The sequence below is a fragment of the Ictalurus furcatus genome, chromosome 25, assembly GCF_023375685.1.
Source record: "Ictalurus furcatus strain D&B chromosome 25, Billie_1.0, whole genome shotgun sequence".
Classification (NCBI taxonomy): Eukaryota; Metazoa; Chordata; class Actinopteri; order Siluriformes; family Ictaluridae; genus Ictalurus; species Ictalurus furcatus.
In genome coordinates, this window is record NC_071279.1 from 8,286,312 (window position 1) to 8,302,628 (window position 16,317).

General features: G+C 38.9%; 1 protein-coding gene across 1 annotated transcript in view; it reads left to right on the forward strand.

The window, feature by feature from the left end:
- The window catches only part of kcnh5a (potassium voltage-gated channel, subfamily H (eag-related), member 5a), a 77,547-nt gene extending 74,155 nt beyond the window's left edge, over positions 1-3,392 (forward strand). The window contains exon 12 of the mRNA XM_053614785.1: positions 1,968-3,392. Within this exon, the coding sequence (XP_053470760.1) occupies positions 1,968-3,152 (1,185 nt within the window). The 3' untranslated portion in view covers positions 3,153-3,392. The remainder of the gene's footprint in view (positions 1-1,967) is intronic.
- Positions 3,393-16,317: the final 12,925 nt, after the last annotated feature.

Sequence of the window (16,317 nt, forward strand, 5' to 3'; positions counted from 1 at the left end):
GTCTGATAATATAATCTGAGTAAATGTCACTGGATAACGTGGCAGTAAAATATTGTGTAAGGGCAATTAAATCATTATATTGTGTATTGCTTCACTACCAACTAAAATTGTAGAAATTTACACATTTTGAGATCTTACCCTTGGTTTTTGTGCATTAAGTAATAGATGTTTGGTAGGGAAAAAAATTTAAACCTTATTGACAGAAGTTTTTATTCTTCCATTTTACTAATTCTAGTTGCAAGTACAGGTGAAGAGAGGTGAGAGCTATTTATTTTTTATGCAAATGATTTGAACTGTATCCCAAAGCAGAGAATACAGAGGGGGCAAGTAAAAACAAAATCCAAATGCTTAACCTGAGATAGTCATTAGATAGTGTGATTGGAACCTTATTAAAAATAACAAGCTGTGTGGAGAATATCCTCTATAGTATGCCAGGCTGGGCCACTGGGGCACCCAGAGAGAAGCTCAAGCGGCTAATTAGCACTGCCTAATTAATACCATATGCGATCAAAGCTTCTGTCACATGCATAGCTGAAGAGAGGTAAATTACAGAAGGAGAGTCTGGGTCTGGGTCTGAATGAATTGCTGGCTTGCCAGAGGCTGCATTGCTTTTTCTTGCCCACAGATCCATTTATCTACAGCGTTTTACTTCCTGAAGGACAGCGTGTTGCTTGTTAGCTATTTGTAGTTTAAATATTTAAAAGAGCACTGTTTGTTAGGGAATTGAGCATACACTGCATTTTGTTTGGCAAAGCTCCAGGCATGTTTGATGCAGCTCCATGTAGAGATCCCTCCTAAACTGTAGCTTCAGTCTTCAGTTGACCTGCATAAATCAGCACAAATAGGGCTATAACAAAAAGTTTCACATATCTGAAACAGTTGGAAATTGATCAGGAATTAGACTCAAGTGCCCAAAGGTCAGCATTTTAGAATTGCACAGTTTGGTTGATTTGTGAGGTTACACCACAGTGTCTGGGGTAACAACACACTGTCTGGGGTAAACCCCACACTGTCTGTGGTAACACCACACTGTCTGGGGTAGCACCACACTGTCTGGAAGCATTGCAAGACAAGAAAACCATTCCTGAGAGTATTTTACAAAACACAGCACCTGAATTTCATGAAGCATCATTAGAATTTCATTTAGCATTGTATGTTGTCAAATGAGACTAAAATCAAATGTTTTGGTCATGTACCCCATCAGCATGTTGGCAACAAAAGGAGACTGCATACAAGACAAAGGACCTGATACCCCACTGTAAACTATGGAGGGGGTCATTGATGATTTGGGACTGGTGGTTTTGGGTCTCTTGTGAACATTGATGGCATCATGAATTCTGATTAATACCTGGATATTTCTGGTTGTCGCTGCCAGAATGCACACTTTTTGCCAAATATAGGGCTTTCATAGCTGTCAATAAGCTAGACATACTACAAAATCAACTCAGAAAATGGTTAAAGAAAGACCAAATCAATGGTGCAATGATCAGCTCTGTCTCCAGATTTGAACTACTGAAAACATGAATCGGTCTGAATTGAAGAAGGAAGTTCACATGTACAAACCTAAGACTATAAAGGATCTTAAAATGTTTTGCAGCGAGGAGTGGACTGAGTGGACCTTCACAAATGTCTCCAAATTTGTTAGTCATTACAGAAAGAGACTCAGTGCTCTTATCCAGGGCAGGTGTCACGAAATATCAATTGTAAGGGTTATAAAACAATTGTTTTGTAGAAAACCATACACCACTTTAAAAAACTGTGTTAAAAAAAACAACAAATAACAAATCCAAACATAGAGAATTTACTGTATAAAATGTCCTTGAGCTTAAAAATATCATGCATATATATGGTGATTATGGTTTTATATATACATATATATATATATATATATATATATATATATATATATATATATATATATATATATATATATAAAGCTGACTTAAAGAATTGTTGCCTTTTCACAGATTGTCTTCCGTAAAATCGCGGATGTGAAGAAGGAGGAGGAGGAGAGGAGACACCAGAAAAATGAGGTGACACTCTCCATTCCTGTGGACCATCCAGTCCGCAAACTCTTCCAGAAGTTCAAACAGCAGAAAGAGATGAGAGCACAGGGGTCCTTGCTGCCTGACCTGGAGAGGAACCAGCTCCATATGGAGCACCAGCTCCATCCACTGGCCCACCACCACCACCACCATCAGCAGCACCATTATCCTCAGTCCCAATACCAGGTGCACCACTCACTCCATCATCACCATGGACCCTCTATGCAAAATGGGGCTCCTGGTTTGGGTGGAGGTAGTGGTAATGGTGGCTCCACAGTTGTTACTGTTTCACAGATAACCCCAGTTCAAAACTCCCTGGCATATGTTCAGACAGAGGACTTCAGTGGGAGGGCCTGCCATGAGGCCATGGAGCTTAAGCCCAGTCTCAGTATGGTTGACCAGAACTGTCTAAAGTTTACTAGTCCTGTCCGACCCAGGGGTGGTGGTGGTGGTGGACGGGGATGGATGCGTCTCAGGAACACAGAAAATGGAGCTTCACTTGCTCCTCCATCTAACTCAGATTGGCCACAGAGGGAGGAGGAGTGGGGAGATGTTACCCATCCCCTGAGATTGCTCCCAGAAGATACCAAAAACCAGGCGGCTGAAGGTAAAGAATCCATTACAGTCAGTTTAAACAGAAATGGGAGTGACATTGGAAATGGAGGCACTGAAGGAGCAGATGAGAAGAGTGCACTACACAAGACAGATTCTTGTGACAGCGGTATCACCAAAAGTGACTTACGCATTGACAGGGTAGGTGACTCTCGTAGCCCCATGGAGCGGAGTCCATTTGAACAACCTAGCCCTGGAGTAGGGGCCTTGACCACAAGAAGTCTTTCTTTCCTACCTGTGCCTGAGCAGGCTCTGCTTCAAAGCACCTTACAGGAGGCTAAGATGGAACTTAAGGAAGACATCCAGACCCTGAGTGGTCGTCTGTCTGTCCTGGAGGCCCAGGTGGGGGAGATTTTAAGACTGCTCTCAGAGCAGAGGAGATCAAGCCCACAACCACAGACTTCAACCCCCAAAACCAAACTCGAATGTCAGGACATTTTCATTGTCTCAAGACCTGTTACTCCTGAGGCAGACAAAGATGATGAACCTTTTTGAATCAAGAGAGAAACATTTATTTATTTATTTAATAGAGGTTGGTGGGTTTATTTATAATCTTACCTCTTCTCAATAAGAAATAGAAAAACCTGTTGAAGGGGTAAAAAAAATATTTGTACTGTAAATAGATGCATGTCCAGCTGGAATCTGGCCTGCCAATGAAGTCTACTTTAAGAATAGTAATTGCTTGGACATTCATGACTGCATGCAAAATTATTTAAAAAGACACAATTTTTATACTGACCCCATGTGCTGGACTATCTCTTGACTAATATTTCAGGGCATTTATCTTCAAGAGCAGTCGCATTGCACGGTGCACACAGGAGCTCTGTGGCTGTAATGAAGGCTTGGTGTGGTATTTGGTAGCATTGCTTGAACAAAACACCTCTGCAGACTTACTTAGCTATTTTCATATTTTCCACAATCTTTTCCCCCACATATCCCCATGTCTTGTTCATTTCAAGTATGTCTAACGCCCTACAAATCATAGCATGCAGACTGGAGAGGGATATCCAAAAGAGATTATTTTTATCTTCTAACATAGAAATAAAAAGATATGTAGCTCTTATTTTTCTCAACATATGCCCATGGAGCAATATTTTCATGTTAAATTTGACACTAGAGAATGTGGGATGGGTGGGGAAATGTTTTGGTATGATGTGAGTGCATGCTGGATTTGTAATATTAATTGGCATGAAAGGGAGAACTAAGCCATCATTAAGTTGTACACATTAACATGTCCAACTTTGGTATGGACTAAATTTTGGAAGAAGTCTTAGAAGCATGAACATACCCATGTCTATATTATCATAAGCATGAACATATTTTTTTTTCTGCATGGGTAACAAGTCCTTTTGGTACATTAATGTAAACATTGAAGATGCTAATTTGGTAAATTGATCTGTTTTCCTATTGTTTTCCTATTTTCATTTCACTTTACCCTTACACTGACAAGTTAAACAGGCTGAATTGAACTCGAAGAAAACTATATGATTGGAAACTACATGTTTTTGTTTGGTGATGTAGCTGAAGAGGGCATTGATTAGAAAAGCAAAGAATATTTGCATGCTATCCTCCTCAAACCCATTGTGCACTCAGTGCACAGTTATTTAGTAACACTATACATGTTCCGTAATCAGATTTTGAGCTCTATTTTTTCTCCTTTTTTCAATTAATGAATAAATTGTTAGAAATCTCAAGAGTCAAGAAGGTACAGCACAAACCCAGTATGACTGTGGCTGTAGTGAGCTGAATGACTGAGAGAAATATTGAAAAATTCTTTCTCCATATACATATGTATTATGAATAGTTTAGCATAAATCCAGGAGTTAAAATCAACTGGATCACAGTGAATATTCAGAATGTAGTACTATACTTTTTTTAAATTATTTTTTATTTTTTATAGATATTGTTCAGTTGTTTAATTTACTGACATTGCAAATACAATTAAGTATGCAGTATAAACCCAATTTTGTGTAAGAGGAATTATGTCCATTTACTAAATATTTGTAAAACTCTTCATCCTAAAGTTACCTTATAGCTTTTCTATGGATACATCAAATTTGCCTAATTATACTGGCCTTAAAATTGACAAGCAATAACCTTTCAGTTGAAGTAGGGTTGGTCTCTGGTTTTCAGTCCTAGGTGTGTACAATCATGTAATAACTAACAGTGGGAGAATAAACATACTGAAAACACTGACCTTTACAGACATAAAATACTGGAGGCCATGTAGATGCTTAATTTCCCCTCAAAGGTGCAGATGGTTCGATCTGCACATAGATTCATGATGTGATTGCTGTTAATGGAGGAACCCTAACACAGTCATGATTTTGCTCAAGAAAACCAGGGTATCACTAAAAAACCAGGGTGAGCTGGTATTAGCTTTTGTATTAGACATGCTGAGTAACCAAGATAACTTATACAAAGGATATCATTGTTGGTGCAGAAGAGGAAGAATAGATGGACATGTACAGGATGATTAGCGATTATATCTTCACAATATAATAACTTTCACAAATGTGACATGTCGGCATAATATTAATCTTAACCTCATAATACACATGCTCAGCTATTCTAATCTGAGTCAGCTATTTTGGGTTTGAATGCCTTTTTTTTCCCCACCCCTTTTTTAAAGATAAATTTGGTTAGCGGTTATTAACAATTTCATAAAGTTTATCTTGGTAAATGTACTGCCTCAGCATTTCTTATTCTACATCATTCTTCATGATTCATTTTACTCAGGCTTTGAGAGTATATCTGAGAGTGTACGTTATACACAGGTACAGGTATATGAGATCAGAGAATAATGATTTAAACTTTTTTGCGGCAAATGTATCTTAAAGAAATCATAGTTGTTATTAAAACCATTTTGCATAATTGTTTAGTAATGTAAAGAAGCTAATGTTTTCTACTGTGGGCCTTTGTCTTCACTGAAAGAACACAAAGTAGCATAGGGCCATTAGTTTTGCTCCTTTTCCTCTGTGCAATCCAACTGAGTTACTGTTTATCTCTACATGACACACGACAGAGTAGCACAAAGACTGTAACATGAATATTAACATTTTATGGCCATCGAGATAACATATGCTAAACGATCATTTGTTTGAATATGCTTTCTGAAAGTTACCCTGGTTTTTGCTCTGCCAGACATCAGAACTACCAAATGATAAGGTTAGAGTCTGTCTCCTTTTCTCTGGTGCACAATGGAGCTCCAGAAATTTGCAGAGGAAAGAAGAAGGCGTTTGACTGCATGCTGCATTTCCGATGCGTCCAACACTTGATGCCAATAAGAATGATGTCTGCCTGCCAAATTGGTACTTTGCTGCAAATTTTTTCACACATGTACAAAATGCAAGGGGGCCTGGGAAAGAAGACTTTTAGTGCTGGGAAATGCAGACGATGCACCGAGAGATACTGTACCATTGTGTGTAGTCAGCAAACACAGCAGCCAAGTATTATAAATGATGTATAGCTGGGTGTTGTTTTAAAGAGGAGGGGCGTTGCAATATAGCATGCTATTTCTCCCACATATTCTATATCATATTAATACACTAGACACCTCTGCTGCATGGTACAGCATTTACTTGTTGCAAAATGACATTGTCTTGGCTGAAGGACTCAGCCCAGGCTCTTCCTTTTGGATTGGGTGAGACACCGCATTTATTAAACTATTTTTCATGTACCTGAGACTTCCTTTTTATCAGAGTGTAAAAAGATATTACAAAAGAATTAGAGGGTGGGGGCAAAATGTTTATTTTTACCACACTGGCATGACTAAAACTATAATTTGTTATATACAGTGTATTACACTGGTGTTAAAAATAAACATAATTGTGCTACTTTTGTGCTCATGTCACTTCTTTATTTCTATTTTTAAACATTAACAATATATCAAATCTATAGGAATTGGTTTGCCCTTTTAATTGTAATCACTAAGCACATATGTTGAAATAGATATTTTATTGCACCCAAGTGCGCCTTGTCCGATGGGTGTTTGGGTCCACTAGGAAGAACCACAACTGACAGTGAATTGACTTGGTGTTGAGAAAGAGCCATCTGTGCCAGGCTGAATTCCCTAGATTTATTTCACCACCTTTGGGTGCAAATGTCACTTCACAGGGAGTAACTGCTTAACAGCAAGACTGCTATACCACAGTGCTGAACAAGTAGGTAAGTCGCTCTCAGTTACAGTAGGCTAACCATTAGTGAGCCCACTTGTGGAGATTCTGTGTAAGGTATAGAGCATTCTCTAAACCTCATGGAGCCCTGGTGATTTATGTACATGACTGTTACTACATTGTTAGAAAGGATCAATATGCATTTCAATGCAGATAGGAAGAACTTGAGGACCATCCAGGACACCTTCAGTTCTAACAGGCTAATGTTCCTTTTTTTTTTTGTTGAGGGAAATCCTTGTTGGAGTCTGTGTCCCTCTCACTGGAGATGAGAATTTGTCCCTGCCTGTGATATTTAGGCTTCAGTTGCAGGTTGAACCCAATTCCTTAATTCTAACAGCCCCCCCCGGGGGGGGGGGGGGGGGCTACTGTTGCAGTTGGAGTTAACAGTCCAAGCATTCTTAGCAGGAACTGGATCAGCCTATAGTGACCTTCCTAAAATGACTGGCAAGCGTGATAAAGTCTGCCACATGTTGGAATGAGAGGTTGGCTAGCATTACCAGTGAATCTACGATCCTTCTGTTGAATCACATGGTCTGCTGTAATCATATAGAGTACCATAACGTGTGCTAGGAGGGCGGATATGTCCAAGATGGACTGATCCTTGGTGGAGGCCATCAGAACCCATCATCCAAATATGGCAGTACTCTTACATTTTTGGCCATCTGAGGCATGGGATGTTTGCATCCCCCGAAAAGACTCTGTTTCAGTGTGATAAGGGCATGAAAGGGCATGACTCAACAATAGGACCTAGTCTGTGGTTGCACAACCTAATTAAAATCTAAAGGCCATATGTAATGGAAGGGTTTTTTAATAATCAGTCAAGGACCACTGTCCTTCTTCTAGAACCCACTGATCTGACCATGGGGTCTACCCTTTCAATTGTGCCTCTGTCCAAAGGAAAATAAATTTCTTGGAGCAGAGTGGCCAATTGATGGGGTTGAAAATTGGCCAGGGCCTGTGTCCCAGAGACTAGGATGATGGCATAATTGAAATTTATACCCCTGTGGCTTAAGTCAACGGCACTCAGACACCAGTCAGGAGAAATGTGACACTTGTATATTTAGGGCTTACAGTATATAGTGTGGGAAATACGTATTGAACGTGTCAACATTTTTTTCAGTAAATATATTCCCATGAAATTTTCACCAGAGATCAGTGTTAACTCAAGAAATCCGGAAATATAAAGAATTCACAACATTAAAGTCCATAAATAAAGTTATGCGTAATAAAGTGGAATGACACAGGAACAAAGTACTGATGACACAAAGAAAATGCAGTTCTCCAAGGCAAGGTAAGAGAACTTGATTCTTGAGAAGAATCTGCTGCCATCCACCAGGATGATGAAGATGAGACATGGTTGGACCTTCCAGCAGGACAACGATCCAAAGCATACAGCAAAGGAAACTCTCAATTGGTTTCAGAGGAAAAAAATCAAAGTGTTAGAATGGCCCAGTCAATCACCTGACTTGAATCCAATTAAACATTTGTGGAAAGAGCTAAAGATCAAGGTTCACAAGAGAGCCCCCTGGAATCTTCAAGATTTAAAGACAATATGTTTAGAAGAATGGGCCAAAATCACACCTGAATACTGCGGCCGATTAATTTCTTCATACCGGAAGCGCCTTGAAACTTTCATTACAAACAAAGGCTTCTCCACTAAGTATTAAATACATTAGCGTGTTCAATACTTTTTTCCTGTGTCATTCCTCTTTATTACACAAACTTCATTTATGGACTTCAATCTTTGGATTTCTTTATATTTACAGATTTCTTGAGTTAATACTGAATAATATAAAAGTCTGGTGAAAATTTCATGTGAATAGCCTCATTGGAAATATATTTACTGAAAATATTTTTGACGCATTCAATACTTATTTCCCCCACTGTATGAGGCCTACAGAATGTATGTGGATGCCTAGCCAATAAGCCAGGTTATACCAATTTGTTGGTGCCATCTGGCTGATCCATTTAGCGGTTCTGATTTCTAAGACTGAATCCTGTGGCCTTCTTTTCAGGGCTCCTTTAGAGTGTCTAAAGAGTGATTGTGTCAACCTTCCCTGCATCATCCATAAACCACTTTAGTGAAGATTCATTCCATGTCCTGTCCTAGGTATCTAACAGGAGTGAGGTTTTGATTAGCTCTGTCACAGAGGGATTGATAGGTATAGATTAGTGAACTGTCTTTCACTAGCCCTTACCAGAATGTCATCAGTGCATCAATGTTTGGGCATTGTGTTTCTGAACATTGTGCTTCCCCTGGCAATGACACCAGTGATGCTCTGCAAGTGTCAACTGCAGGTACATGGCCCAGACCAACCTGTTGACAAGCCATACTTTTAAGTGAAGCACACTGTTTTTCTGATATGGTTAATGCTGAGGCAGTGGACACATAGCTGGTGTTTGTCCCCAGGTTCCAGAGAACTTAAACATTGGCTGCAGGAGTGCAAACCTTGTAGCATGGCTCGTAGTCACTCAGAGCTGAGGCTCTGTGTATAGTGAATACCAGCTAGCTCAGTGGTTAACCATGAAGACCGTGTCCTATTCTTGGAAAACCCACTGTGGTAGTAGAACGGCACAGGCCCACTAGTCATCAGATGATGGGAGATGTGAACGCTGAATAAATTGGCATTTGAGAAAATGGCTCAGCGGAGAAAACAGATGAGGAGCAAGCAGGAGAATCAGCTCCTGGGCTCCTGAGCACTCCGCTAACAGCTTCAGGTCTAACATCACTGATTTCAGCTGAGCCACATCTGATGCCATGTCACCCATATGCTTCAAAAGAGACTCCAAGTACTTTCATAGCTTCTTAAGCAGTTTATCATCCATCATTGTTCATGAGTGATTATGGCTAGAAGATCTTTTGGGCTGTGCTGCTTGGGCCAGATTCGAACTTTGGTCCATCTGCCAAACTAGTGTACCATGTCGGCCCTGTCCTCAACTTCCAGAGAGTTCAGGCATTGACCATACAAGTATGAAACCCTTCTTAAAGTTCATTATTCCCTTGGAGCCAAGACTATGTATATAGTGGGAACCAGTGATTCTGTGATTCACCAGAAGGAGTGAAAATCTGAGGGAAATCCACCTGGAAATGAGTGAAACACAAACCGGTTACTTCTTCAGGTCATGGAGTATATGGAAACTGAATGAATTGCTGAGGGAAAGCATAATCAACACACACAAATAAAAACAGCTCAGCAGAGAAAAAATCGGCAGGGAGCTCAGCTCCAATTTCAGTCTGCTATCAGTGATCCAGTCAACTAAATAGTTTAGCTGCAAGTGGTTTTAGCCACAGACCACTAACCCAGAAACTTGCAGCCTGTCAGGCTAAGCTGAGAAACACAGTAGGAGGCCACTGTCTCAGGGCTGATACAGGAAAAATGGAGGGCAACCTGTTCCTACCCGTATTTGTGTATTAATGGAAACCACTAACTTCAAAGTGCAGCAGAGTTAGTGCGGTGTACAGAGGGACACAATGTGAAAAAAGAAGCTCAGCATGCCAAGGAACATCACCCTCTGTAAAAACTGAGAGCTAACTGAAAAATTGAGAAGTTGGTAGGAGTTTGGAAGACAGGTTACCTGTAGCGTTTTCTGTCATTACAAGCTGTGAGGCAGATAGCTCCAGAATATTCAAAACAGATGGGCATGTACAAGGTGAGACGAATAAAGGGACAGATATCCATTGACTATGATACAGAAAACAGAAGTTATATGGTTGCCACATGACTTAGCAGAAAATGTATCAGCATGCGCACAAGTATCCAGGTGTTTAAACTACTATTTATAGCCGACGTTACACAACAGTAAACTATAAATATAAAAACAACGACGTGTCTTAACTATAAACGAAGAAAAAGTATGACATGTCATTGTTAATTAAATATAAACATTTTATAATTGGTATAATTTACTCTGGTATAAGAGGAATACAACACTTCAGGACATGCTGTTATGAGAAAATAATCAACTATAGGGTTGTCACACCACTGTAGATTATTTTCATCTAACAGTCTGCCCTGTCATGTTCTATTCCTTAAAAAGCATTTTTTTATCTTCCAAAGAAGGCTATACTAATCATTTCTGATATGAGAACACTTAGATGTTGGGTTCTAGGTAGAAGATTTAAGAGTATAGTACATACAACTTTCAAATGAAATCTGTCACTATCTTCAAAAAACAGCTAAAGACCCACCTCTTCCGTGAACACGTAACCAACCCCTAAAAATAAAAATAAAAATAAATAAATAAATAAAACTTACACTGGCTCTTACACCTCTACTCTGTGCACTTTGCTTCTTCTAGAACTCAATAAATAGATCTTGTACGGTAGCACTACTTGCATTGTTCTCTGCTTGATATATCGCTTTGCTTGTATTTTCTCATTTGTAAGTCACTTTGGATAAAAGCGTCTGCTAAATGAATAAATGAATAAATGTACAATTAGCCAATTTAAGCAGAAACGTACAGCAGTAATAGTCTCAATCCTTATTCTCAAATAGCATCAGAATAGCAATGAATACCAGAGCTAATGTCCCAAACCTTTGCTTGACATATTAAAGGGTCAGACTTATTTGACACGTTGACCCACAGTCATTCATTGAACTAGATAATCTTTCTTACAATATATCCTGACAGTACAGTTATTTTACTGTTGATGGCAAGGTTTATGCATCAACCTGTAGACCCTTGCCATAATTCTGTGTTCAGTTGGCTTTTCACTTATTTCATTACAGAACCAGATCCGTTGTCTGTTTTACAAAGTGTTCACAATTTCCTTATGTCTCCCCTATTCTTTATGTTACTGTATATGTAGTTAGAGCAGAGATTCTAGTATTCATTTTGACATGATGCTTCTTTACCATTGCATCATGTTCAGTAAGTATGACTGTGCTTGCAGTATTGCTGATAAGTGTAAGCAGGAATAGCTGACAAAATAGGGGTTTCAGACTCCAGTCCTGGAAGTCTTCGGCAAGGCAGAGTTTTAACATTCTGCCTCATTCAGCACACCTGACACACCTCCTCAGTGAAATTACCATCATGGGCTATGTTCAGTGTATTAGAAGAGGGAAAACACAAATAGCTCTAATAGGACCTGAGCTTGACATTCCTGTCATACGTCACATTTCTGCCAAGCCCTTGGAGAAACTGTAACATGTTGGTGGATCTGTCTAGCTCTGATGCTTCTGCTTGTTAAAATGATGCTAGGATGACTTTAAACACCTTCATGTCATCTGAAAGAGGAATGTGGTTGTTGAAAAACAATATTGTAATGCATTTGTCAAAATAGTTCACGTAATTGACAGAGATATGCACAAAGTTCACATAATTGTCTGAGATATGCACAATGTTGGCTAGGGAAACAATAATACATCAAGGTTTTGTGAGTCTTACAATCTGTTGTGTCATGTAACCCAATTACTAAGAGAATGTTTGATTAGCCCAAAAAGAGTTAAGCACTCTAACTTATCAATTAAACATAAAACTTTTGCGCGTTAACACAAAAACCTTTGTGGTTTAACATGCACACTGTAGGTCCATACTTCATGGTTTCAGTGATAGCAGGAGCTTCAATACTTCTAATTAAAGTCAGGAACTGACAAGCCAGCATCACTATCCATCCTGTACTAGCCCTTAATTTAGTAACAGTGAGTGGGGTAAAGAGCGGCATATACTGCAGAAAATCCTAGTGGGTGAATTCTTGGCAGAACATTCTAGTGGGTGAATTATATGCCTTTTAGAACTTCTGGCATTGTGGCGCTAAACCGGCCCTTTTAATTCTCTTTGACCACCTAGCTGATTTACATATATTGTAATCTTAGTAAATATTGCGTTATATAACACTGAAGCTTGCTTCTTGACATGAATCTCAAAAAATAGCAGAATTCCCATGCAGAATATTCTGGATGCACAATGCATATAACTTGTGCATTGTTGTATTTTTAGAGCTTTGCTTTTCTGAGGAACTGAAAGTACCACCTACGTGATGCTCGGCACTGTCACAGTTATGATACTGTAGAAATAATTTCAGGGAGAGAAGTGCAGCCTTGATATTAAATTACTGTTTACTCTTTATTTGCCTGGTGATGGAAGATGTTTGGTGAGAGTGTGAGAGAATATCAAATTTTCTCAGAATATCCTGCTCTGCCCACATCTTTTAACACTGTATCATGCTTTGCCAAATAACATAGTCTTTGCAGAAAGAGAAAGGATTCTTGTGTAAAAACTGACTTGAGTGGGATGCAGTGCCGTCTGCCAAAGGATGACTGCCAATGATTTATTTTAATCTAATTAGCACATCAAAATGTTTCACGTCCTGTCGATTCTGTGAAACATATTGCTATTCATCCTGGTAATGGTGCCATATGTATTGGTACATTTATAGTCTGATTTGTCTTGAAATCTGTTTAAATTTAAATGTATAATACTGCTTTGTACGAACATGTGCATATGTGTTTGACTGACTATCCAAAACTGACTACTGATAGGCACCTGAATATATTGTTATGAACTAATCTAATCATAACATATTGTAATTCTTTTTTATTGTTTTATTATTTTTATTATTGTATATTTTTATGCCACTATAAGTATTGCTTAACACTGGGATCATCAAATGACAATGGTAATAACTATCAGATCATAAACCACCTTTTGGAGAACACTGTTCACAGTTTGTTTTTGTTTTTTTTCTGGAGATGTCAGTTAATGAACAGTTACAGCTAATCTGGGACAGATGTAATGAGGACAGTCTAAGGTCTTGGTGAATGACTGGGCCTTCTATCCCTTGTATGCAGAGAAAGTAAGTGGGAGTTGGAGTTGATGAGAGTTGATCTGCTGACTCAGCGGGGTGTATATGACTGAGCTGCTGGTTTTAAAATCACAATTCCTCAGTATGTTACCTCAAGCAATAATAATGTCTGAATACATTTTGTAATATTTTAGATTCTTCTCAGATTCCATTAACTGTCAGTTAAACTCTCTCATTTCACTTGTATCCCAGAATCTGAAAACAAGAAAACAAAACAAATGAACAAAAACAGATATCGATCACCAGCATCTGTCACTGAGGACAAAAATGCATCGTTACTTGGTTATCAATCATTTTACCTATCACTTCAGCATGTATTTGGAGCAAGCGTTGAAGAGAAAGCCTGCATTTGTTTACAAATTCAGTTTAGTTAATCAGAGTTCTCAGCCAAGCAGAGCTTTCGGTTCATATGTGCTAACTGCACAAAACTGTTTCCATCCAGCCAATCCAGATGCTCAGCAGTTAACATTGTAGAAGTGTTCGCTTTATAAAAGTCATTGCAGGATTCATTTAAATCTATTTTTGCTTTTGAGTTTGCCAGTGTGTATGCATCTTTGCACCCCACTGTTGTGTTAATGGTTATTGAACAGGGTAACCTACTGTAATTAACTTTCTTTTCTTTTTAACTTTTAATCTATATTGGTTAGTTGGATTCCCTATTTTGAACAGAAGTATATATGAAAAAGATTCTGTCAGCCCCCTGCTGGTTGTTTTTCACTGAAGCGATGAAGTGACACAAGAGCAATGCAATAAAGGTTTTGCTTATCAGTGTGGTATGTTTTCTGTATAGTATTTCACATTTTTTCCACTGGTGAGATTACTTCTCAGAATCTCGCTCTGGCATGGAATCATCTTTATAGAGAACAGTCATGACTAGTTAATCAGTGCATGTCATATCACAGCAAACCAGTGACTACGTTTCCCATCCTGCACTGCAGCCTACAAACATGGCTACCATGGACTGCAATTCCAAGAACACTCACATTCATTCTAATCACGCAGACCTGCATCCAATTCACAGCACTCACAGCCACAGTTTAAAGAGACTGTTTCTACACAAGCACTTTGCGAAGTATTACGCTCAGTTGCCTAGTCTCTGTCGTATTTCCAAGCCTTATCTCGTGTTTGCTTTTCTGGTTATCGACTTTGTTTACCCTGTTAACCTCAATTCTCTTCTCTGCCTTGTTTAGCCTGTTTGCCTGATCCTTTGACCCTAGCTTGCCTTGGACTTTGTTTTCTGCCTGATCCTTTGTACCTCATATGGTTTGATTAAACTGCCTTACCTGCACTTGCTTCCGTCTCAGCCTCCATTACATGACAGTGCACATGAGAGTTTATTTCTTTATTAAAGCATCCTCATTGAGAACATAAACAAATGCCTCCTTCTTGATGTCTGAACGTAAGTCTAAGAAATTTGTTAGGTCCAGCTCTGAGCTGTAAGTATTTTTCATTTATCATGCATTAGTATTACATCTGAAAAACTGATAAAGATGGTAAAAGTTCAACCATTAATGCAGTAGGAATAGTCAAATCAAGTCAAGTCAAGTCAAGTGACTTTTATTGTTATTTCAAGCACACACAGTACACAGTGAAATGAAAAAATGTTCCTCCAGGACCACTGTGCTACATAAAACAACGCAGTAACCACATGAGATGACAAAGAACTAAATAAGACCTACATATTCTACATAAAGTGCACGTGCAACAACACAAGACAGTACAGTAACTACTAAAACGGTACAATGGATACAGTAAGTGACAGTGTAGTGATGAACCAGTACACAGTTCTAGTGTGGAAGTCACTGATATAACAGATAGTGCAAAAAAGAATAACAATGTAATAAAAATGCTGTGAATATAAACATAACATATTATGACATAGTATTCAGCAGATTAGAATAAAGAAACAATGAGCTAATAAGAAATGATAAAGGGCATTCACCATGTCCACAGGTTTGGCTAGGTCAGTGATTGGATAGTGAGTGTATTTCAGTGTGGCACTACTGTAACATCAAATAAAGGGTTTGCTTTTCAGTGTGCTACATTTTCTGTGGGTTACTAATGAAAAACAATACCTGCAACATCATTTTTTTCACTGGTGTGATTGTTTTTGTACTGGTATGGACTGTTCTCCATAGAGTAGCCTGATTTTATTTTGATGTCTTTCTTTTTGCACTGTCTTGGTGTATTTCCCTAGGCCCAGACTTTTATGAAGTTTGTGTCAACTTTAACCTCACTCGTGTACCCCATAAATATATACAGTACAAGTATGTGTGTACTAGATGTAAGTAAGCAAACCCTTTGCATTTAAACCCTGTCTCTACGTACTCTGTTCCCCTAGACCAGTGGTCACCAAACCTGTTCATGGAGAACTACCTTTCTGACAACTTCAGCTCCAACCATAACCATCTAATCATTGCCTCAAGAAGTTCTTGATTAACTAAAACAGGTGTGTTAGATTTTGGTTGGAGATGAAACCTGCAGGAAGGTAGATCTCCAGGAAGAGGGTTGGTGCCCTATTTAGAAACAATATCTGTGTGTGTGTGTGTGTGTGTGTGTGTGTGTGTGTGTGTGTGTGTGTGTGTGTGTGTGCTTTTTTTGCACCTAGACTTACATCAAAAAGTGTCTAAGAGCAAACTAAGGCTCAGAAAGTTCCACATATAGAGTTCAAATACAGGCC